Below are 25,951 nucleotides of genomic sequence, written 5' to 3' on the forward strand. Positions count from 1 at the left end.
TATTTCAAACAATCCTTTTGAAGGCGTCCGCTATTATGTAAATGCAGTTACGACTCGCTCACGTTCGTCCTATAAGTATACATATATACATACATGGTATAATATGTGAGTATGACCATTCGAACCTTGACGAAGAGAGATGGGCCGATAAAGCACTCATTTGTCGCGCCATTGTAAACTATGCGCAGCTTAGTAAGTATTGTGGCAGCGGTATTTGTTCAGGATAAGGATAGCTGGATTATAAAGTCTTGAAGGTTTCTGGGTCATGAAGAATGAGGTATTCAGGAGCCTAAAATGTGAAGCTTATTGGATTCTATTCTTAATAGAACGGGAACTGTGAGATTTTTCAATATTGGTATAGGATAATAATAATACTCGTCATAAGAACACAAAAAGAACAAAAACATCATAATAACCATTGCCAAGACAAGATTAATTTAAGGATGATATTTATGCAAATAAACTCAGGCAGAAGCTGATCCAGAAATATCCTGGAATGCGTTTGAAGACTCATCACAAGTACGTACTTGAAGAAGTATATTAAGCTGCCCTTTCTCTTGAAAGATATGAAGGCAAAATTAATTGAATTCAAATATATAGCTCATGTCCATCAGTGGGCAAATGAGAGCTGGTTAAGCATAATGCAGAAAAACATATTTTGGGAACAGGTTTTGCAAGGACATGCTCTAATGATCATTATATAATGTGCGATATACGAGTAGGTACTTAATAGGTGAGAATAATTTCATGATACAATTAGGTCAGTAGACAAAATATATCATATATAGTTCATCGTCAACTGTGATGATGTCACACCACAAAAGATCACTAAGTGAAACAGATCTGTAGTTACCTCTAACACTGATTGCGCTGGTAATGACAGTTTTCGACGTCCAAAACATTACTTAGACGTATGTGGCAATTATTCCTACGTTCCTCACATTTCTTTCGAATGTAATTTGTTAGTCTACGTTGTAATTTAGACGAATGCTTTGCCTTTTTTGTGGCTAATGGTTATTAGAATCACAGTTAGTTTTACCTTGACTTTCCTCGGCAGCGTCCCTTCCATCTCGACATGTCTGTAGTGTTCAGCAGAGCGGTGCACCTCGCGCCTCGCCAGGTCCTCGGCCGAGGCCTTCTCCTCGCCCCGCGTGAGGGTGGTGACCTTCCTCACTATCCGGGTAGTTATACGGCGCTGGCCGCTCTCGGCGTCCTTCTTGGAGATCTTGGTGGACTCGAGAGAAGAGCCGAGGACTTCCGTGGACAGTCTCTTGTTGGTGTGAATCGCCTGGAGCTCCTCCCCGCGGCCGCCAGCGGACAACGGCAGCGCCACGGCGCCGTCATACTCGAAGTGCGTCTGGTTGCCGTCGTGCACGATGCGTCCGTTGTAGCTCTCTTCCCGGTACGAGCCGGAGCGGTAGCTGGACGTCCGCTCGACCCCCGGGTAGTTGCCGTCGTACACCGTCTCGTGCTTCGTCAGGCCCTCACGCAGGCTCCGCGGGACGGACGCCAGGTTCAGGCTGGTCGTTATCGGGGACCCGACTGGGGACGGCGATGACTTCTTCAAGCTCGACTTTAGAGGCTTCGAGCTGGAGTCATCGCTTTCGAGGGTCCCTTGCACGAAGAGGCGCTTGCTGCTGCCCCCTTCCTTCACAAATCTGTACATCGACATGTTCGCTGCTCCTCACAGGGGCATCACTCCACTCGTGCTGTGCGCTGCACACAATGACATTTACACTGAGGCGTTTACGAATTCGACACACGCGGCCGCGCACCCGTATTCACCGGTAATCGAGAAGTAGCGCGCCGAACTACGATCGCGGATGAATTATCCGGTGAAAAACTAGCGTGGATAATGCGGATAAATTACGTGACAATAATGACTGCAATGGACAGAGATGCGAGAAAGTGAACGGTATTGTCCCAATATTAGAGGTGGGTTGAAACCAAGAGTTGTTTGTCAGTATTCTAATCGTGTGTTGGCTAAGCCGTCGCCATTGCTTCCTAATTTGGTCCGGCATGGGCGGCGAGTATGGAGCGACCCTTCCGCCGGACGTCACCGTATGCTAACGCTAACCTCAAGGGTTTCCAGTATCCCACTACAAATCGAACACTAATATATTCCATCGTAACCTTTAGAAAGAAAACTCTGATTCAGATAATGCACAAACAATGGAAAATGACGTGAAAACATGAACGCATGCGTCCGTGCACCTACGCGATTCAAACGAAGAAAACCTTGACCCAAAACTTGATGTAAACAGTGAATTAACATTCGTAAGTAAGATCTATGTAAAGGAGCTAAAAGGGCCTCGGTGTCACTTTTAGATGATGATCTAATCACAACGAATGTTGGTGTTAAAAACTGAATATAAATGAGTTTCTTGCTCTACCTTACTTAAAAAACAAATAAGTACACACTTTAAAGTTTGGTCTTAATAATGTTTATATGAGTATGAATAAGATAAATTGTAATGTATATCTTCAGAAATAAATTAAAATCTATAAATTTATTAAATCATTCGCTGTTAATAGTAATCAATGCATGAATTATGTGCCTAACATAAACTATTTAAGCTTAGGCAGATATCTAAAGACATACCTATACACATTTAAAAGAGTACGTATGTCATGTGTAGTAATACTCGAGACCAATTGCAAATTTTATAGCATGGCCTAACATACAAACACTTAGCCAGAGGCGATCTGCAAAACTTTATGTCGCAACGTTTCCCTAAGTGATTATGTTAATTCCAATACTAATGTCGGCCATATGGTCACTTTTAATCGTGAATTCATTGCCAATTCCACATCGATGACATCAAATTCCTTGCAACAAATCCAATTATTTACTGTCACCTTCAATGTTATGCCATTCATTTGCTAACCAGCAGCCGAACTGTTGGTTTTATCAATGGCATCCCCACCTATACCTTCTTTGACCTCCATATCATTCATTCGATCGCGTAATACGTTATTTATTTCATTTTTTCCCGCGTGGGCGATGTACTTAGCAACAGAATGCGCGGGGGTTGCCAGGTTGTAAAAATTCAATGGTAACACCTACATGGACCAACCTTGCAACACTTTATATGGAGGGTACAGGAATTTCTGCCTTTGTGATTGTAGGTTTGTGTTTAATAGTCTGTGTTGTTTTTCTTGATGGATCTATGTGACGATGATTATTTTTATAGCACATAAGATGTTTATTTTAGAACCACCTATGAGTATATTCATGAATCTAAATATTCTAGTTCTCAATGAATTAATAAACTATGCATTGTATTTCTTATAGTCTTTACAACAACGGGCTTTACAATGAATCGACTAGATTATCTTAACTTTATATGTATCAGAATTTCTGCAGAGGTATTTATGCCAATGTTAGTTACTTCAACAAGCTAAAAACTATAATTGACTTCTAGGTAAGCACATATCATATGATGAATCTCAGAAAAACTGCTTTAAAAGTTGATGTGGCCATAAAAGATGCAAGCAACGATTTTAACGATTTAATGACAGATAATGACCATGCATTACCGTAAACTGTTTATTTACTTTATGGCTTAGAACCGCCATTTAAGCTGGCTACCGGGTTTAGAGCTTATTTTACTAATATGTAATATAGCTGTTCACGCGCGCTTCGCTTCGCCTTAAAAAGTTTTCCCGTGGGAATTCCGGGATAAAAAGTAGCCTATGTTCTTTCCCAGGGTCTAGACCGTATGGATACCAAATTTCATTCAAATCCGTTCAGTAGTTTTGGCGTGAAAGAGTAACAGACAGACAGACACAGTTACTTTCGCATTTATAATATTAGTTAGGATTGATAGGTTCATAACTTATAATTCGACACAGGACAAAAGTAGAGATTGTCACTGACTTTGATATTGACGTAAAAAAATATTTAATCAAACATACAGCCTACAATCAATATAACGTTAATCTGTTTCATTTAAATACTTAATTTAGGTACGACAACATAAACATTACATGTAGGTTTATTTATCATATTACCTGGCCAGATATAGACATAGCAGTGAACAATGAATACTAAAACATCTTTCAAACACAATATTAGTATTGTTGTACAATAAGAAGTACTTATAACAAGGAAGAAAATATAAATGTATATCAACGGTAAGTATTATTTATTTACAGCAGCGAGCCCTAATGTTATGACAATGATGATGATGAAGAAGATATGAAATGATCAATGAAAATTTCTACAGCTGCATAGACTCATGAAGACTTACATGTTGATAACGTGTATAAAACAGGAATCACTAAAAGAAAACTAGAAATACCTGAGAAAGGGTAAGACAGTTTCTCTACTAAAGTACCAAATAGGAAGTGAATATAAATCAAAGAAGTTAAAGAAAAAGTAGAGCGAAAGCGAGTAAAGTAAACATTTACGAGTTAGAATATGCAAACTGATAATTATGATAAAGTGGAGCAAATAAAGATTACTTTTCTTATTAAGAAAGTCAGGGTCAAGATTTTCGCGTCATTTGGGGGAAAACTTCCGATCATAGAGACACAGGTGCACAGATTCACGGTCAAAAACTATCAACAGATGGCATCGATTAAAATAATATCAGAGTTTCATTGATCGGATTTTAAATACAAACAAAGAACAATTCGGCAAACACCGTTACAATACACCGGTAAACGTCAAATTATTACGAAAGCCGCTGAAAAAATACCGGCGTCGAATTCGCAAACACCTCCTAATTTTAAAAACAGAATCACTACACACCACAAAGTTCGTTTAAATCCAATCGTTAGTTGATTAGTCGTTTTAGTTTTTTCTTTTTAAAAAGTTCGATTTCGTTGTTCGATAAATTCAAATTTGAAAATGGAACGGGCGCGCGCGTCGGCAACGGTTGCTAACAGGTGACTGGCGCGCCTGCGCTCCGCTGCCCGTGACGGAAAGACCATCGTGATAAAAAAAACAGAGGTTTTTTTCATGTGGGTGTAAGTTGAACTGATTGTTTTTAATTATGAATGCGCTGTGCACCTGGCTGGCATCGCGTGGGGTGCGGGGACAGATTTTTTTAATCAGCTGGTACCGCGAATAAAAATAAAAACAAGTTCAACAACTCATATAGACGTTGGTAACAGACAAGTTATAATCTTTTGGAAAAAAATTATAACAAATTAAATTTGTAGAGACCAAAAAATAATACAATCGTACCTACCAAGGTGGGCAGTAAGTACCAATAAGAAAACAAAACAGACTAACGCAATAAATAAAACATAGTAGGTAAGATAATTGAAATCTTCTAGTTTATTCCTGTGTAGGCAGATGTGATTGTCACATATTAAAACCAGCTGTTAACATTCACAGGGCTCTCATTATAATCATATTTAATATTTATTTATGAATTAAACGTAGTTAAACAGGTTTATTGCCGGCAGATAAAAATAAACATAAGAACTTATACAATAAGCAAGTACTCAAACAAATACGATTTACAGAGCATAAGATTACATATTAATTGATTAATTATACTTTTTCCTATTGTTATTCAACGTATAAAAACGAAAAAATACTCAAAGTGAGCGAAAACTTACAATCCGCAGTCGTTGATGTCTTTTGTATAGAGAAACATAATATTGATACGATGCCAACGCCATCTATATATTTAACGCAGAACTACAACGCAAGCGTATTGAGGTATAGTTTCAACTGGCTGCGAGCGCCCTCTTTAATTAATGCAATCAACAGCGCCATCTAGTTTAAACACTGAGAAATACAAATGTTATGCAAAAAAGCCGGTTCTAAGCTATTTTTGCGGTAAAAAGCTGAGTACTGCTTGTTTTAAGCAGTTACTTTTGCTCTTACCGAATCTGACTGCCATAGGAGTGCATGTACAAATAAACTTATTGAATATGTGAACAGATTAGACACAATAACAATCTAACATCTGACAAATTATTCCTAAGACTGTTCTACGCTTAGACAGCTGAGGGGTTAATAGTATATTACAACATATTTCACGAATTACATATTCTTCATGAATCTTATGATCGGACTTACTAACATACATAATCTCGAGAAGAAGACATACCTAATAAGGTTTTTACTACCGTCTATGAAACAAAAAAAAAGTTATAAAAACCGTCTCGAGGTTAGATCATTTGAACTGAGATAAAAACAATTTCACAAGTAGGTAAATTAGTTTTTTTATTACTTACATAAGTTTCAAGTAGGCCATTACCTAGTATGTTTCGGTAGACTACAACACTAAGATAGCATAGAAAGATTATTGTATAAATAGTACAAAATATAAACAAAATACCTAGGATTTTAATTGTTTTAGTATTCAGCCTAGATGTCTATCGACTGTAAGATTTGATTTCAGAAATCAGGTAGCACATCTGAATCTGCATATCAGAAATTCCATAATATGTACCGAATAGCGTAACTGGAAGATATTAAGGATAGAGCCTTAAGGTACCAATCGGTACATTTATTACCTACTTATTCATGGATTTCCTAACTTTTATACATATTACTAAGTGTTTCTCTGCTCATTCAATAAAATTGAAGTAAACTCCTTCTTTGGTCGTAACTTATAATTACATATTTCATACGGCTATGAAATTCCGCTCCTTATTAACAATAATTTATAGTTTAAAGGAATACGCGTGGGTGTCTGTATGTCATAATAAGGTTGCATGCGCCAACGATAATATGACAGTGGCACACTTATTCGATCGCCTTTTATGGGCAAACGTCCTGTATATGACACATATACAGCGTGTTCCGAAATGCGCGTGAGTCATTTGAGGATATTTCGTTTCATTGCCTGAGAACATTATTCATTGTAAAAAGTTTTTGTTCATTATTTAAAAGGTATCGCCTTTCATATCTCATAGTTTGTTTTAAGAAACTGAAAATTTTAAATCAAATTAAATGGATTTTTGCATTTTTAGAGATGGACATTCTTTGTATGTATATCTTGACAATGGTAGCGAATTTGAAGGCACAAACTAAAAGTCTTTGTAAATACATATACAATTTTCCAGATTGTATTATAATGTTAATAGTGATCTATCCGGAATCCTGATACATCACTTTTAAGGTAAAGTTTAATAATTACCTACTATTTCATAAAATTCTCATTCATTTTCCTAGCGTGATAGGGTCAGCATGATAAATAGATAAGTTATTATTACATATGGCCTATGGTCTGATGTGAAGCCTAAACCTACAATTATGTCATACTTCCATGAATTACAATAAAGATCTCTTGGTTTTTGCAACATCCTGTAGGCACGAGTTGAGTCATTAAGTAAACAAGTAGCTTTTATAAATATTATTCATACTTAAATGTATTATCAATTATCAATGCTTCTGTAAGAGCTTGAGGCACTTAATGTGCACTTAATAATAAATAAAACGTTTATGAAATCGCCAATTTGGTTTAATTTCTTCATTTAAAATCGAACTTTTAAAAAGTAAATTGTTTCTTACGTTCTCGGTAGTATTGAGAAAACAACTAAGTGCATTATTACTTAAGTACCTACTACCTGATTACTTAAATGTTATAACCGAAGTTTAACGTCTAGTACATTTGTCAAATGGTGTGTTAAACACCTGTAAAACATTATTTATGACTGTCGTATACTTGTACTAGAATACAGGTACCTACATTTATACTATTTTATACATATCTGACTGAACTTGAACTTCAACGCACCTATGCACCCGTGGCACCGAAACCTCGTTCGCGCTTAGAGCGACAAGGTTCCACGGCACATACAGAAGGCTTCTCTCGGAGCCCCTTCCTCTCTCCGGTCAGCTGAGAGAACAGTTAGGTCGCAGGTCACTGACCCCGCCGTTGTCTAGTGCACGTGAGATGCATGTAAGTACTTGCTTTAGTGCGTAGTAGTAAAAAAGCTGTATTTTTCTTTCTTTTAATACGAACAACAGTGGACCGGTGTAAAAACCGTGGAAGAATTATTTAAAACAGCCAGGAATAGAGAGCGCTGCAAAGAGCTGACTGCCAACCTTCAATGATGGAGAGGCACTATAAGAAGAAGAATACGAACAACATAGATGGAGTGTCAGTGCAAAAGAAACATCTCGACAAATAACACCCCACTTTTACCCCTGAACTCTTATTTTGAACTGGTTCGGTTAGATTTGTGACTTTATTCATTAGTAAGGACAATGGTTGTCATTAGGTTTGACAGTTAATAAACTGCGGATCCATAGTTTTTTGATTAAGTAGTTTTTATTTGTAACACACGATCTTATGTTAATCTAATGATAGTATCAAGTAACTAGAGTCATCACTAGTAGGTACTTCAGTAGGTCAACAATCCTTATTCTACCCCCCACGTTTAAAACCGAAAGTGCTGACGCGCGACCGGCGGGCGTCCCACGGAGCGCCGCCACATTGCACAAGCCTCAGAACAAGGACGGCCGTGGGTGTGACACTTCGATTGTGTAATTGTTCAACACAAAAACACTGTTAAAAGTCAAAAGAATGCGACAGTAAAAGTCAATTACGGTAAGTATTGTTACGTAAGTAATTGTAAATTGTTTTATTTGTGTGGATGTTACACTTTGCTTTTGAAGAAACAAACATGTTATAAGAACGTCTGAAAAAATACTGGTTGTTAAAAAAAAACTATAAAAAACCCATAACAAACGCCCCAACCTGACATTGCGCAACTCGCTGTCAAGGTCACCCATAGCAAGCACGTGATTGGCCGAAAAAACGCGGGAATCTTCACCAATTTGAAAAAAGAACGTTAATGTTGCTGGGAATAAATTAAAAAGGTGCCTTTCAAATTAGGTTGACCTGTTGGGGAAACAAGTTTTTGTTGGGGTGAGGTTGCAAATTTTGTGCTAAAACGAGATTTTACCTGATACGAATTAAATAACTGACGTAAATTATGTTTGAGTCGATAAGGAAAGGATACAGACATTCGCGTTCTATACAACTAACTTAGAAATTTAAAAAAAAGTGATTGGTTATCATCACCCCTGATACCCCTGAAAATGCACCCTTATTGCGCCATAGATTAAGCAATCCTCCAGAAGAGGCACGCGTCGCGAGGGTAGAGTTATGTAGGTCACAATTTAATTCACAATAAAGGCCAACAGATGTCGCTCCCACACGCCCGCCCTCGCCGCGTCTGCGTCTTGCTGCAATACGCTAAGTTATTGGATTTATGTTATTATCGTTTTTGTCTAGACTGGTTTTAGGTGGTGACGAATTGATGTAGTTTGGGCTATTTGACTTATTGATTTCTATCTTTGTCTAGCAGACGTTAGAGTAAAATAATTTAAATGAGCCAAAATGAATGATACCTATTTTATATAAATAAAATGCTAGCAAGATTTTTATAATGAATGATATTGATAATCGAATAATGTTATGTAGGTACACCAACACATCTAAAAAGCAGTTCAAAAGAGCTATAAATTAAAGCTGATAAAAATTCAGCAGCCCTACTTTCATCACGCAACGCCCTGCTACTTAGGACTCAGAGTAAACAGAGCCCAATCAGATACGACGGCCGTTTGCGAAAGGCATTGTGTGCTAATGCATAATCTGGGCTTAAGCAGTGGCCCACATTTGTGGCATTTCCAATATGGCCTACTTAGCTGTCAAACGGTTAAACTTTTTTTGGATGACAATTTTGTGAATAGGTTAGGTACTTGCTTAGAAATTATTGAGAAAGGACTCACATTCAAAACAAATTTGCTCGTGGAGTCTTAGCATATGTTTCTTCAGTGAAAAAATGGCTTGCAGTTACAAAATATTAAATTACGAAATACTAATAATAATTTATTTCGCTCTTAAAATATTATGCCATAATAAAGACTCGCAGTAAACATCACAGATACAATAACAACAAAGTCCAACAAACAAACAGTAGACAAACAAAGGCAATAGACAGGACGAGTTATTATTATTAGTGGCGGCACATCAAAGCTGCCCTCTCTGATCTCTATCTACTCTGTGGTAGATTTATCGAAGTCTCGTACGCAATGATTGCTATTTATTGGTTGGGTTAAGGACAATTTCGATCTAGACCAGATATTGGATATGTAAGGCTAAGTTAATTGAGATATAAGTGCATAGCTACCGACATGTAGGTTTAATACTAGGAATTAATGTTGACGTGTGCTAGATAAAAAATCATAATAGGTATTATAGCGTAATTTAAATGGCCGGTCGATTATTTAAAAATCAAAATATCAAATACAGCTATTGAAAGATTCCTGTAAATAAATATCCAAAGGTCCTCCAGGTAAAATTCGCGGATGAAATTCCTACTTGCATAAAGATTATGTCACTTTGAACAGAAATAGAACCAATCCTGCATCAGATGGCAGCAAAGGAGGCACTCAGGCGCAGGTATAAGCTACGAAAATAGCCGCGGACGATTACTCCAGCTTACAAAAAAACTAAGCACGAACTGTCTTGCAATCAATACGTTTAATTCAACAAGACTGAGTTGTAGTTAGCGCAGGAATACTCTGAAGATCCCTTTTTCGTAAGCTAAAGTGACCCCTCAGAGTCACTAATGCGTTTATAATGTCCGTCCCTTGCACGGCTCATTATTCTGAGGTCTGCAGTTCCAAGAATCATATACACGCGTGACGTGAGGCCCTAGGAATAAATAACATACGTAATATCGTGAGCGAAGTTGAAAATGACTATGATATTATGATGAGGATGACAAATAAGGACAGAATATAAATCGCCATTGATTAAACAGAGAGGAGCTATTACGGGTAAAAGAAATTGCTATGCAATTCGGTAAAGTTTTACCCCCTTTTATGAAAGGAAATATAAGAGTGAAAAAAGCGTCAGTCAGTAGTTCCATCGTCTGTCGTAGAGCTAGTGTGGCATACAATCGTTCGCTTTTGGTTTCGACCAGCGCAAAATTAATAATTAATCAACCCCTGAAATTTCGTACTATTTTTGTTAAATCAAATGAGATATTTTTTACGAAGAAGCGATTCTGTTTATTGCAATTGCAACACTAGGCCCATATAAAAGCTCATTATGTAATCCTTAGTAGAAAATACTATTTTAGTATTCAAGCGGACTGCAAAAGCTACTCACGTACCTATTTGAGCCTAAAAGCCAAATTTGGCTATGTTAGGCACATTGCACATTATGTATTTATGTGATTCGCCGTGACACAGTATTCAGGTATTCAATTCAGTGGCTGTTACGATGTGCAATGACCATAATATATTATTATGTATGACTTTGCAGTGAACATTTATAGCTCAAAGAATGGGATTCAGTTTCTATTATTATATTTAGGGCGACGTGCACCAAAGTCTTAAATCTAGATTTAGTGTCAAATCTGGAAAGAGTAGTAAGAATCTTCAGTCCATATAAATTTATGGCATGACTCGAGATTTAACATTTAATCTAGATTTAATATGTTGGTGCAAGTGGCCCTTAAAGTCTATTTTATTATCTCAGATACTAAATTGTCAGATTCTGAACGGTTCATCAACAGTCCATTGTCCCACGTATCGTTCTATTGGTGGACTATTCGCGGGACAATCGACTCTTGATGAACCGTTCAGAATCTGTCAATTTAGTTTCTGAGATAAAAAAATTACTTTAGGTACCGGCTATTTGTCTAAGGTTGTCGCTTGCCTATTTATCCACTCGAGAATTCGTTTACACCAGCCCGGTCATCGGTTCTTCGGCATAGGTATATAGCAAATATTATGACATGTTTTTATCGCGACAGAACAAGTAAAAGAAGTTAATCCAGTATAATTGGATAACCTGACACTAAAATACTAGTCCTTGTAAGTGGTGTCAAGGTCTTACACACGTATCTATCGACTTTAGGTTTATCAGTATTAATTATGAATTCGAATACATGGAATTCGATCGAAAATTGGTGGTAATAATTGCTTAGTAACTTAGTTACTCAAAGTCAGACGGTTTATTTCGTATACACCCGAGTCCGCGTTGTTCTATGATTTCGTAGTATTTACTAATGTCAAGTTAATATAAATCTTCATTTCTTTCAGAATGGTTCTTTTGCATGTGAAACGATGTACCTTTTAACTTAAACTTATTTAATTGTATTCTCAGCCTATAAATTTATCAAAACATCTTATTACTGCTTAATGTAGATAAAAAAACCTAAAATTATAGTGTTTAATAGAAATAGCTTGTCTAACATGATCGTAACATAACCGTTAAAACTAACCGAACCACTTACTTAAACTCAGTGGCGGATTTACAAATTTGCCGCCCGTAGGCCATAAATATTTTGCCGCCCCTACTGACTTTTGAAATTCAATACGTTAGTTTAATTCCGTTATTAGTACGATTGTGAACTTAATCATTTTCTGTCTAATTAGATTATTTTTGCAACCCGCTATGTACTAAAGTGTTTAATGTTGACCTAAAAAGTTTAATTTGACAGGCAAATAAAAAACCCGTAAAAAGACTTTAAAGCGTAAAACATCTGTAACTTTTAAACGGCTAAATTGATTTTCAGCAAACTTATTGTCTAAGAACACTGAACTTACTTACTGAACACTTACTTACTGAAGTTTCTGAAATTAGAGATCTCGGTGTAACAATTGACTCCAAACTAAAATTTTCATCTCACATTGATAATATAACCAAAAAAGCAGCACAAATGCTAGGATTTGATAAACCTAATAGTAAAGAATTTAAGCCCGAGACCAAAATTTTACTCTTTAATTCTCTTGTGCGGAGTCATCTAGAATTCTCTTCTGCTGCTTGGAGTCCATCTTATTCAGTACACTTACAGAGAATCGAAAGCATACAAAGATCTTTTACTCGTCATCTAGCCTTCATTTCCCGCAATATTTCCCACAGATCTCCTTATGAGCACCGCCTTAAATTCTTTAAAATGTCCTCATTGCGTAATAGACGTGAAACACATGATATAATATTTCTGTACAAAGCTTTAAACAATTTATTAGACTGTCCTGACATCCTCGAATCTATCTCTTTCCCTATCCCATACCATCTCCCGAGACATCCCATTAAAAAACTATTTTGTGGCCCTCATGCACTCTCGCACAAACCTAGGAACCCATTCTCCAATTAATAGGATATGTGACCTATATAACATATACAACCATAAACTAAACCTTGACATCTTCCATGACTCCTTCAGTTCGTTTAAGAAAAAAATATGTCAGAATTAGTTAATAATATTTGCCTTGTTATTTTTGATAATATTTGCCTTGTTAGTTTTGACCCACTAAATTTTTATTTTCTGTTCAAGTTTTAATATTGTTATAATATGATATTATGCTTAGATAATTTAGTTTTAAGTCACTGTTGTCGTTAAGATAGTATTATTTGATAATGCCGTGATCGCCTCTAATAGTTTTCACAACGAAATTTCTATTATGTTAAATTTTCTGTTAAGTATGTCTGTTGTGTTAATTGCTGGTGATCCTTATGTTAAATAAATAAAGAACACTGTCCCGTAGAACACATGTGATACAAAAAAAGAACTAAATTGAAATCGGTTCATTCGTTCAGCCCCCCTACTCTTGAAAGGAAATGTATTGCGTCTATCTTTAGTTGTCAACATAAAAAAATTATAACTTGTCTTCAAAAGCGTTTTTACAAAGACTAAAAATACCTACTTATGTAATCAGATAGGTAATGCCTATTTTAAGAACCAAGAAACAAGAATATAATGCATAAAATTTAGAAGTTACAATAAACGCCAAAAAAGACTTTTTTGGCCAAAATCTAAAATAAATTCTTCATTCCGGTTGCTTGGTTCTTAGTGCTAGGTTCTAATAAAAGGCTTTATCTTGTTGAACATTTATGTATTTTTACTTTTTGTAAAATGATTTTTTAAATGTTGCCAACGCAAGACAGACGCAATACATTGCCTTTCAAGAGTAGGGGGGCAGCGGTGTGCAAGGCGAAGTGCTATCCAAGTTTGGATAAATAATAGTATGCTCCAAATTCTGTTTTCGCAGTAGCAAAGATAGATACGAGTATGTATGTAATGATCCAGAATCCGGTTTTATCGAAATATTACAAAGCGTTTATTAATCGTTTTCGTATTTTATAATCGTAATTTATACATGGATGGTGTGCACGTATAATTAATTATAAAAAAACTACTTATTTGCCAAATTTGCCGCCCCTCTCAATCTGCCGCCCTAGGCACTGGCCTTTTTGGCCTATAGGTAAATCCGCCACTGCTTAAACTCCAATTAAGTACTCTAACTCGGATTTGCATGATCTCGATAAGCGCCAGTTAAGAGATTAAATCAAGTTTCATAAACTGTCTAGTAAGGATACTTAACCTACAGTTAGATTAGATTAAGATTTGTCACTTCGTAATTCATTCTAAGATTGTTAATTTAAGATTGAATTATATTTTGGTTCGACAACTAAGTAAGTAATAAACTAGTTTAATAAATTTTCCTACCTATTAAATGACCCTGAAAATACTATTAATTGAAGAGTAATTATTATCAGACTTTGTATTTTACAATCAACCTTTAAAAACCATTGGTGCCAAAATTAAAACTAAAATTAAAACATTAAGAGTAGAGTATAGCACTTGCTCGTCCATACAAAAAGAGAAAACGTTTTACTACCCCTAAATATTATCCAATCTCCATGATTTTTTAATATGTTATTGACACAAGGAATAACTAGGTTTATAGGTTTTCCTTTTTTCAAAATTTTCTATAGATTCAAACTTATAGGCACCTCAAATAATGTTTTTTTTGTGATTGCGACTTTGTTGAATTAAGCCGTTTGTGGATCAATAACAACGTATTTTTTTTTAAAAAGCGAAACCTATAAACCTAGAATATATTAAGCTGAAGCGATTGACACTAAAATCAAAGAGATTGGTTGATATTTAGTTAGTGTAAAACGTTTTCTCCCAAAACCAGAATTTCATCAAGAAAAGTACCTATTATCAGTTCCGAGCTGCAGTGCTCTCTATCGCACGATTGAGGGTCGGGGGGGGAAGCAAAGCACACGTACGATAGGGATGGCCATAGTGAAGTCGATAGTAGAGATGGGATCCCGCCTGCGTTATCGATATCTATAGATATACAGGATGTGTGATGATTTTATTTTTGCTAATTCATAGAAACTTTGTTGGCTATGAGATTTTTTACTATAGACAGTAGATTTTTTTTCACGAATTTACAAAAGTCGTAAAACAATAGTTGTTTAGAATAACAAATTAAGTCACTATAATTTGGATGTGCACTTTAATTTGGGACACCCTGTATATAAAAAGATGAGAATAGGAAAAGTTTAAAGTACTAGTAGGTTTTCAAGCAAAAAAATGAATAGTGACTATATTATATTTAATCCTCACTCAACATGGATTAGGTTACTTAGGAAATTTTATTTACTTAAGGACTCTACACACCAAACCCGCCGACCCGCCGACTCAGCCCGGCGGCTTGGTGTCGGCGACTTTGTTTCAAGAATCATGTCGGCGACTCGTACCCGCGCGTGCAAGTACTAAAAAAGTTGTACTGATTTCTTGCCGCCGACACTCACCGACACAGCCCCATGACACATGTTGGCGGGTTGGCGGGTTTGGGTCGCCGACACCAAGCCGCCGGGCTGTGTCGGCGGGTTTGGTGTGTAGACTCCTTTACATCTAAACTAACATAGTTACTTACATAAAAATATAATACTTACTTACTATAAATTGACTTGAGGCCACAAAAGCGAATAATAAAATGTATTCTATGATATAATTACTTAGGTAAGTATACTAAGACATCATCAGCCAATAATCATCCACTGCTGGACATAGGCCTCTCCCAAGGAGCGCCACAACACTCGGTCCTCGGCCTTCCTCATCCAACCACTACCCGCCACCCGCCTAAGGTCGTCAGTCCAGCGGGCAGGAGGGCGTCCCACGCTGCGTTTGCCTGTTCGTGGTCTCCACTCGAGAACTCGTCTACCCCAACGGTTATCGGTTCTTCGGCAGATATGACCAGCCCACTGCCACTTCAGCTTGCATATTTTGACAGCTATGTCGGTAACCTTAGTCCTCTGACGGAAAACCTCATTTCTGATACGATCCATCAGAGAAACCCCAAGCATAGCTCTCTCCATAGCACGCTGAGCGACTTTAAATCGGTGGACCAGTCCTACCGTCAGTGTCCATGTCTCTGCACCATACGTCATCACTGGCAGGACGCACTGGTTGAAGACTTTTGTCTTCAGGCTCTGAGGAATGGCCGAGGAGAATATGTGACGAAGTTTCCCGAATGCAGCCCAACCCAGTTGGATGCGCCTTGCAGCCTCCTTGTCGAAGTTGTGTTCCTCAGTGTCTGCCCGAGGTAGACATATTCTTGCACAACTTCGATTGTTGCCTCACCAACGGCGACCGGCTCCGGTTCGATGTGAGCATTGTACATGACGCAGCATTTAGGCCACTTAGCATCCAGCTGAGTTCCTGTAGAGATTCTGCCATAATAACGATGTCGTCCGCGAAGCGGAGGTGTGACATGTACTCGCCATTTATACATTTGCCATGTCCTTTCCAGTCCAACGTCTTAAAGACATCTTCCAATGCATTGGTGAACAGTTTCGGAGATATCACATCCCCCTGTCTCACTCCACGTTGCAGTTGGATAGGTCTTGTCTTGTGGTCCTGTACTTGGACAGTCATAGTAGCGGCATTGTACAGACATCTCAACACCTCGATATAGCGCCAATCGATTTGGCATCTCTGCAAGGATTCCAAAACTGCCCAGGTCCTGATTATACTCTTAGGTCTTCTGTATAATCTGCCTTACTGTGTGGATGTGGTCTATTGTACTAAAGCCTTTTCGAAACCCAGCCTGCTCTGGGGGCTGAAACTCGTCTAACTATTGGGCAAGACGTTTCGTGATAACCCTTGAGAACAGCTTGTATACATGGCTTAAAAGCGAGATCGGTCTATAGTTCTTCAGAAGGGTTTTGTCACCCTTCTTAAAGAACAATACCACGACGCTCTCAGACCATGCCTCCGGTGTAATGCCATTGTGAAGAACCGAATTGAAGAGCCTCTGGAGCTGTTCGAGGGTTGCAATACCTCCAGCTTTCAGAAGCTCTGTAGTAATTCCGTCTTCACCCGGAGCCTTGTTGTTTTTAAGGTGCTCAAGGGCTATCTTAATCTCGCCTATGTCGACGTCAGGGATGTCGTCAGTGTAGTGGCGTATTAGTGGCGCTCTGGAATCGGTGAGCTGAGCCACAGACTTCTGCGCATGTGAAGCATAAAGTTGTCCGTAAAAACCTTCGATTTCGGCAAGAACCTCCGGCTTAGAGACAACGATATTACCATCTGCAGACCTCAACTTCGTCAAGTAGCCTCTCCCAAGTTGCTGAACGAAGACTTTTGACCCCCGATTTTGCTCAATTGCTGCTTCTATGGCGCGTGTGTTGGAGCGACGGAGATCTCTTCGTATCAGCTTATTTATACGCTTGTTGAGTACCCGTAGTTCTGACGAAGTGTCACCTGCCGACGGAAATTCGCGTGTCTGCCTCATAAGCTCGAGTGTCTCGCTTGAAAGTTTAGACTCCTTGCTTTTGCTTCTCATGCTAAAAGAAATAAATACTAAGACAACTCAACATTTATAAACAGACCCGAAACTTTGTTAGTAGGTACTTATAAACTTATATTTTTACAAAACTATCATAATGTTTTTTAGATTCACTGCATATACCTATATAAGTAGTTAGATCTAAAAAACCTTGCATACAAAATGATAGTCCAAGTACCGGCAAAAGGTCTATTTTCCAATAATCAAAAATCCATTTTATGTACTTACCTACTAACTCGTTACTAGGTAGGTAATTACCTACATAATAAAATACTTACTCACATGAAATTATTACTAATTTCTTATACTTCTTTCTATTTATCTTCAATAATTTCAAGTTTCGCTCACAAGTCACAACTCACAATCACAACACAGAAATAATAATATGAAGGTAAGACGAAGACACTCCGTGTTTGGTCGCAATTTCTCGCCAACCAGCGCGGCGGCGGCGCGGTGGCGCGGCGGCGGTGGCGGCGCGGCGGTGGCGGCGCGGCATCGGCAGCGTCCATCGATGTGTGCGTGACACTACTTGCATGTGTGTGTGCGGTGCCCGGCGCGGGCGAGTGCACGAGCGACAGCAATACTTTTCCTAAATACCTATTTCGCTAGGATCGCGAAGCTATACTCTCCTCTTAAGCCGCCATTTTGAAAACTCCGTCCTAATTCCCTAAATCCAACAAAACGCGCCAACAATGCAACAGAACCGCCAAAACAGCCAACATACCTGGAAGTGCAGAATGATCGTCCATATCAGCCCTAGCGTCAGCTTGGGGTTGCCGTCCACGATATCTTCAGCCCTGATGTTGACCAGCTTGATCTTCTTGTAGCGGAGGAAGTCGAGCGCCATCTGGACATTCTGCAGCATGTGGAAACGCATGCGGCCTCGCTCGCGCGGCTGGGTAGAGAAAGAGATGGGAGATGTTAGTGGATTGCTTGGTTTGTACCTTCTGGATGGCTCTGGTAGCCTAGTAACTCTGACTGCTGTAGCGGTCCTGGGTGCGATTCCCGGCCGCGACTAATGTTGGTAAACGTAAATATATTTTTTTGAGTCAATTAAGGCTCTATAACAGTGGTGAAAAGTGGGAAAGCACAGCAGCCTCAGCCTATCAGCAATTCAGCATGAGACTGCTTCTTTACCAGGCGTTATTATAATAATGTTTTTTTTTGAGATTAAGACAGTTCATGTTATTATATTTAATATATTTTAGGGGTAAAAACTACTAGAACCTAAAAAGGAAAAAATGAGGCACACTTATCTTATCTCCCCTTAAAAACCCCGCTATTACACCACCCCCTAAAATACTTTAGCATAACTATCAAGTAATTAATAAGGGTGAAATACCGCAAGGGTTGGGCCGGGAAGCGAACCCGGGTCACGCCCTGGTTTTGGTGAACTAGTTAGTGAAGTGGGGCTTCGCTGCAACCAACATTGAATGTTACTGACCTAGCTCAAAATTTCAAATAGCGATTTTTCAAAATTTGAATTTTTTATTTTTTTTAAATTTCATTGAAATATCTGTTTTCTGTCTATTTTTTATATATATCATGAAGTATATTAGTGTACAGTTAGCAAAATAGATATTATAGTCCCAGGCAGGAAATCAATCGAGGGACCTTCGGTGCCTGCTTGGAAGGTTAAGTTAGATACATGTGAAGCTAAACTTTGACCCAGAATTAACAAAATTAACAAAAACATTTGTAAACTGATGTTGGTCACGCAAAGATGTTGTTTATGAAAGTAAGGTAATTAACAACTTTACCCTTTTCCTCAAATTAATAGTTTTGAAGACCTCGACATAGTCGTTTAGCTTGATATGCCATTCGTTTCAAGTGTCTGTATGTTTATTAAGATTATGTATAAATGTGCCTAAGCTTACAAGAAGTACCCACGCCAATGATAAAACTACAAACGAAAAATTTAAGAAATTATAAACATTCAAAATAACCACAAATTCTTATAGTATCGTTGACAAAAACTAGTGCTAGACAAGGGTTTTTCATCTGAGTTGCAGGATTGGCGAGTCAAATTTGCATTAGTGTCAAACGTATAAGAGAAACAGGTGATACGTCACTCAAGGAGGCTGCTGCTTCCGTGAAGCCAGCATTGGGTGCGCAAACCAAACACCAGAAGCAGCATTTAATCCTTTGTCATTTCAACAGACAGATATACAAACTTCCAAACACCTTCCAATCATTTTCATTCCAGGCTAAAAATTAAAATACATCATTACACTCACTTGCAATGAAAACGTCCCATGTGCCTTTGACGTTGGAACTTTTTCATTGCTTGTCGTCAGTGAGTCTATTATTATTATTGAAATGTACTCACGAGGTGTTCGCCAGAAAGCACCTCCAGCAGCGAGATGAGGTTGAGTCCGTCGCGCAGGTCCTCGAACAAGTCGTTCACGTGGCGGTTCACCTGCAAGCAGAACCATAGATTAGTCTTCATCATCATCATCATCGTAAACATCAGCATCACAGAAACACTAATTTACGTAAAAGCGGTAAAATAACAACAATACAAGCTGAAATAAAACACGTGAAAATAAAAAAAAAGAACTGTGAATTAAAATAAACACTGAAAGATAAATAAAAGAAGAAGACGACAGAGAACACCAGAAATACTAAAACAATGAACAAAAATAAAATCGAACACGAAAAAACTACCTAAATGCTACAAAAACTACATAAATCTGTGGTGCTGCCAATATTAAAATGTATTAATTGTAATTAAGGAATCAGGTACGTTAAGTGGACACGGCATTTCCATATAAAATGGCACCGCCGCGTCGCCGCTTCTCTGCCACCGCGGGAATACAAAACAGGAGCGCAGCGAAGCGAAGGTCAGAGAGCCCTGATTCTTATATTTACAAAATTTATACAAGGTGAGATATCATGGTGAGACTGCGACTCAATCGTATACATTTTGCAGATGAGAATCAGGGCTCTGCTCAACGCAGCGGATTCCCTAAGGGTCAATTTATACTAGTACAGAGTCGAAGCGCATCGAAGCGTCTATTCAATAATGAACATTACAAATACAACATTAACTCCACAGCATAACGCACACATTGCTACTGAGATTTTAAAAAGTCGCGGGCATTCTTCGCGATTCGCGCGTCTACGCGTGACCAACGCAACCAACCATTCGTGCGGCTTTGCTTTAGTTGTGAAGAATTTGACGCTTCGCTGCGCTTCGACTCTGCCCCAGTATAAATTGACCCTAAGAGACGGAGGCATTACTCGGCAGCACCACAGACACCTCGACTCTCCAGCTGGACTCACGTGCGAGGCCGCGCAGCACGGCTGGTTGTTGACCACCTCGCACACGTGCAGTCTAGTGTACGTCTGTCGGGAAACACCAGCACCAGGGTTAGATGGAGACACAGTAGATGGTATAAGATGGAGACATGGGTTAGATGGAAACACGGTAGAAGAGGGTCACAGAATATATGGGTTAGAGATGGAGACATGGAAAAATATGGTGGCAGAATATATGGGTTAGATGGAGACATGGTATAAGAGGGTAACAGAATATGTGGGTTAAATGGAAACATGGTATAAGAGGGTCACAGGACATAAGGATTAGACAAGGATGCTACCGTATCACCACCGAAACATTAGCAATCCATAAGCGTCGATCGCCGGTCAAACATCTATCAGATCCGTACAAGTTACGTCAGATTTGACAAGCGAGTGAGCCTGCTTAAGGATTGTTCATTGCTAATGTTCGGTGGAGGTAACCCCGCTGTTTTTGAAGTACTCTTACCATGTTAATAAACTGGTCACACTGAAAAATTTCTTTGATACAGCGTTCCCTTACTCTTTGTATTTTTCAGTGTGACCAGTTTATATCTTATGGCGACTTATCCTGAGTTTACTAACATTAGCAATCAAGAGCATCACCTATCTGTCAATCATTATATCAGTTTCGACAGATTAGCAATGCTGCTTAGGGATTGTTGATTGTAGTGGTCGTACCATAATCAAGTCTACAGTTTTTGGGAAAACAACTGACTCCAGTTAGCATTGTCGCTCTTAATGGAGTCAGGTTTCTTTGCCTGAGCAAGAGTAAGCTTTGGGCTTAAAGGTAAAGAGCTAACATTATTTGACACACTGACAACAACAACAAAAAAATACATAGGTACTACAAAACAAACAATAACACAACAGGTTGTTGTGCTTGTTTCTTTCAGCCAACAATTTAAGTAATTGATTAATGAAGCATACACGTTACTTTATTTAAATATAAATAACATCATCATATACCTACTGTTAAATGGCAACAACAAAATAAAATCCAAACTAAATGAATCAAAACGATAATGTTTTGAAGCCAGTCGAATTTAAATTAAAAGCAATATGTTAGAGATTATAAGTAAACCGAAAATTAATGGAAGCTATCAAATAAGTTGCTCTTTTAGCGATAAATATAATTATACCAATTAATTTACTGGACATTGTGTACTAACTACAGTGAGTTGTTGAGGAAAATGAGGTTGGATGTGGAAGGAGAAGGATATGGTAATGAAAAATATTTTTATTTGTGCATGTGAATTATACAAAAGTCTTGAGACTTTAACCTCCAGTTTCTATAACCCTATCTGTCCGTAACTGGTGGTTACTTTCATACGATTTTGACATAATGACAGGTTACAATCTGCCAAAATCGTATGAAAGTAACTACCAGTTATCGATAGATAGAGTTATAGAAATTGGCAGTAAATAGTTTATACCAAACATATCCTGCACATCTAAAGATACCTTTGATGGTATGGGTAATAAATTAATGATTAATATAAAATAATTTCACATAGACATACATTTATAAAATGAAGATATGATAAGGATTTTAATTGCCAAAATTATGCATTGTGATTCAGATGAAAAAGCTGAAAAAATATCAAATTCCAAAAACAACGACTACAAAAACAAAGACAATAGTGTATATTACAGACCTTGACATATTTCCAGTGCTGCGGCATCCATGAGAAGCGATGGAAAAATTATTAAATAAAAAAAATGTAGTTGGAACTCTCGTGACGTCATCGTATTATCAGAATCATACAAGAATCAATGACATAAATAAATACAGGGTGAGTCTTCCGTAGGTGCACCTCCGAAAGTGGCCACAGAAATCTTAATTGTGAACAAAGTTTGTTATAATGACCTTGGAATATCACGGTCGGATTTGTGCATCTATGAAAGACTCACCGTGTATAAGATTAACGGGATAAAACGAATTTTGCGATTACTGAGAGCCTGTTTCACGATGTCTGAACTAATCAAACATGGAGTTAGAGCATACTTTCATGCATCGCTGGAACTATAATCTTTACTTTACTCACTTTAAACAATTTCATAACATTTGCACCTACTTTGACATGTTAAAATATGAAAGAATGCTCTTGTTCCAGCCCCGTGTTCGCTTGATGTAAACAGACCTTTAGTGAAAGCAGCAGTGTAATGAGGAGCGTGCGAAAGGTCTCCAACAGTACTGTCACAATTTGCGCCCAGTGTGCCACCAGCTTTAGGCTCCATATTTGAGGGTAAGCGTACCTTTCGTATCGTACGCAACGGACTCATCGCATTTAGTATTCTTTGCAAAGAAATTCACACAAATGCGTCCACTTCATCGGCATTGCCGACGCCGTTACTCCGTACATTTATGATAATCCGTATGGTCCGATTCGTACGATACCGATAGGTTGTCGCTTACCTTAAATCGATGCGGATAAAAATGTTTTATATAGATTAATAGATAATTTCTAAGGGGTAGCATTTTATTCGGTAGCAGGCCTTCCATAGTCAATGATAAAATTCTTATATAACTTAAAATTAATTTTTACTTTCGGATTTCTTGTATCATGAAAAGGTGTATGTACCTATATTAACAGTCACCCTACGTACTACGTATTTCAAAACATTATAGGTATAATCAATTTATAAAGTTATTTAACATAACAAAGGGTGTTATTGTAGGTGCTTAAAGTTTATTTTCACTTTCTGAATCATCATTAGTCTTTCGTTGGTGCATGTGCCCACTGCAGCTGGTATTGTTAACTTGACCTGTGGCATACTTACTTAGACATTGATGTCGATTGTGATATTAATATACACTTGCGAGCAATAAAAAAGTTACAGTGAGAAAAACAAATCACACCTAAACGACTTACACTGAGTTGCAGAAAGGATGTTTAAGTTAATGTCGGCATTAAATGTATTGTTGCCTTGCTTTGACAGTATACGGACAGAAAGAGACAGACATAGATTTAATGTCCACATTAGCTTAAAGTCCCTTTCTGCAACTCGGCAAAAGTCTAGCTTAATGACGCCGCGCCATCTGCAATATTGAAGTACATTTTTAATGGCGCCTCAGAATATTACCAACTAAAAACTTTTTTCAATTAAATGTTTGAAAAACAATAAATAAATGGTTTGGTGAGTCACTTTCTGGGTGGAACTGTTTCATTGCTCGTGAGTGTATAAAGTAAGCCCCTGATTCACCAACCACACTGATGCAACGCGGAAACACAGATCAAGTTCCAAAAAAAAAACATATTTACTGACCCATTTTCATTCAATAAACAAAGATTAAGAATGTAATGTATCCAAATGAATTTATTGTCTGTCTGACTGTATGTTTCATATGTTCTTTTTTATACCAATTCTGGCACAAAGAACTCTTATTCTCAAGCAATTGAACGAAAATCACCCTTGAGATCGCCTAATTGCCATTTGTTTTTTTGTATCATAACTCATAACTTCGGTTAGGAAGCGTTTTTTCCAAAACTGTTTCGTTTCACATCCTTTTAATGCTAATTAAAATTTTTAGAACCTACCTCCCAATACCCAGTACCTACCATGAAGAAGCTAATGTCGTTTTCACCAGCGTTTTTTACAAAACTATTTTTTTCACATGACATCAGTAACTATTTTTTGCCGTCATTATAAACCTATGAACAAACGGATATTTCAGTCCGAAAATGTAAGTCTTAGGGCGTTTTTTGCGTAACTTTGAAATTAAACATATTAATCATCACTTTATCAACAAAGAAATGAGTCAGTTGTATGAACAGGCATTCCTTATGTGTGAAAGTGTTTCGTTACGACAGATAAGTATTAAACATTATCCCTTTTTATTTAAAACATCTGTGTAAATTCTTAAGTACGATATATCTAGACGTTTTCATATACCTACCATTCTTGTTTTGCGGCTAATAGAGAACGGTGGACAGCTCAAAATTAACAACCTATACAGGGTGTTTCAATAAGGGTATACTAATCATTATTTAATTTCCGGGCTTAGATACTGCACACGTAGGTTTGGCTTAGTATACCTATTTTGCAACACCCTGTATTTTCCGTGGAGACCTCAAGCTAGAAGTTGATACTGAAAACAAATTGTGACAATTCTTTGCATTGAATCAATAATGTAATAAAAAGAAGGATGTATGTATGTATGTATTGCACAAAACCCTGCCAGGAGTTACCCTGCATCCTGGATTACGCCAGGTCAACCAGGCAGGACATAGTTTTTTAAAGGGGAGGGGGAACACACGCTCAAGGATAGGTAAGGAAAGTGAGAAGGTTGTAAAAATTACCTTTTTCAGGTGTTTGTTGACCCATTTCGTGAACGTCTTCTTCTGGATGGCATCGCGCTCGTCTGTAATAGAAAAAGAATAAGATGAGAAAAATAATAAGTAACTAGCTGTACCCGCGACCTTCGCTCTCTCTTTAAAAGTTTTCCCGTGGGAATTCCGGGATAAAAAGTACCCTATGTTCTTTCTCAGGGTCAAGACCATATGTATACCAAAGGAAACCTGCACATCTAGATTCTAGATGTGTATCCTAACTGCAGTGTACTTATTCCAAAACGGCGATATGGTTCGCAACCAACAAAAACTACAAATGTGCTGCGAAAAGTGGGTGGCTCGCTTGTGAGCCACCTCTGACTACCCCTTCGGGGATTACAGTCGTGAGTGCATATGTATATGTATAAATAATAAGTATATGGAATGATGGTAGTGCTGGGGCAAAGACTGCATGCGGAGTGCGAGTTTATAAACCGTTTGACTAGTGACGAGTAAGCGAGTAACTTCCCCGCCCCCCTCGTGGCCGCGCACACTTTTCTGCCGCGGACAACTCACAAAATTACGCTCGTGTGGCCTCACCCTAAACTTGAATTTGTATGGCGCGGCAGAGGCGCCAGGCGCCACCTAGCAGAACTCGCGCCGCACTAGGTCAATTTGAGTCGATTTTCATTAATGCATCTTCACTAATGGTCTAGAGAAACCTATACTAGGCTCTCAAGTTTTTCGTCGTCGATAGGCCCGACGTTTCACACTACTAAAATAGGGCCTCTAG

General features: G+C 38.0%; 1 protein-coding gene across 1 annotated transcript in view; it reads right to left on the reverse strand.

The window, feature by feature from the left end:
• LOC105395838 overlaps positions 1-25,951 on the reverse strand; it is a 171,569-nt gene that overhangs the window by 125,215 nt on the left and 20,403 nt on the right. The window contains exons 3-7 of the mRNA XM_048628073.1: positions 25,189-25,250; positions 22,543-22,560; positions 20,870-20,932; positions 19,914-20,003; positions 18,309-18,479 (exon numbers count right to left, since the gene is read on the reverse strand). Of these exons, the coding sequence (XP_048484030.1) occupies positions 18,309-18,479; positions 19,914-20,003; positions 20,870-20,932; positions 22,543-22,560; positions 25,189-25,250 (404 nt within the window). The remainder of the gene's footprint in view (positions 1-18,308; positions 18,480-19,913; positions 20,004-20,869; positions 20,933-22,542; positions 22,561-25,188; positions 25,251-25,951) is intronic.

Source organism: Plutella xylostella, chromosome 20 (genome assembly GCF_932276165.1).
Source record: "Plutella xylostella chromosome 20, ilPluXylo3.1, whole genome shotgun sequence".
Classification (NCBI taxonomy): Eukaryota; Metazoa; Arthropoda; class Insecta; order Lepidoptera; family Plutellidae; genus Plutella; species Plutella xylostella.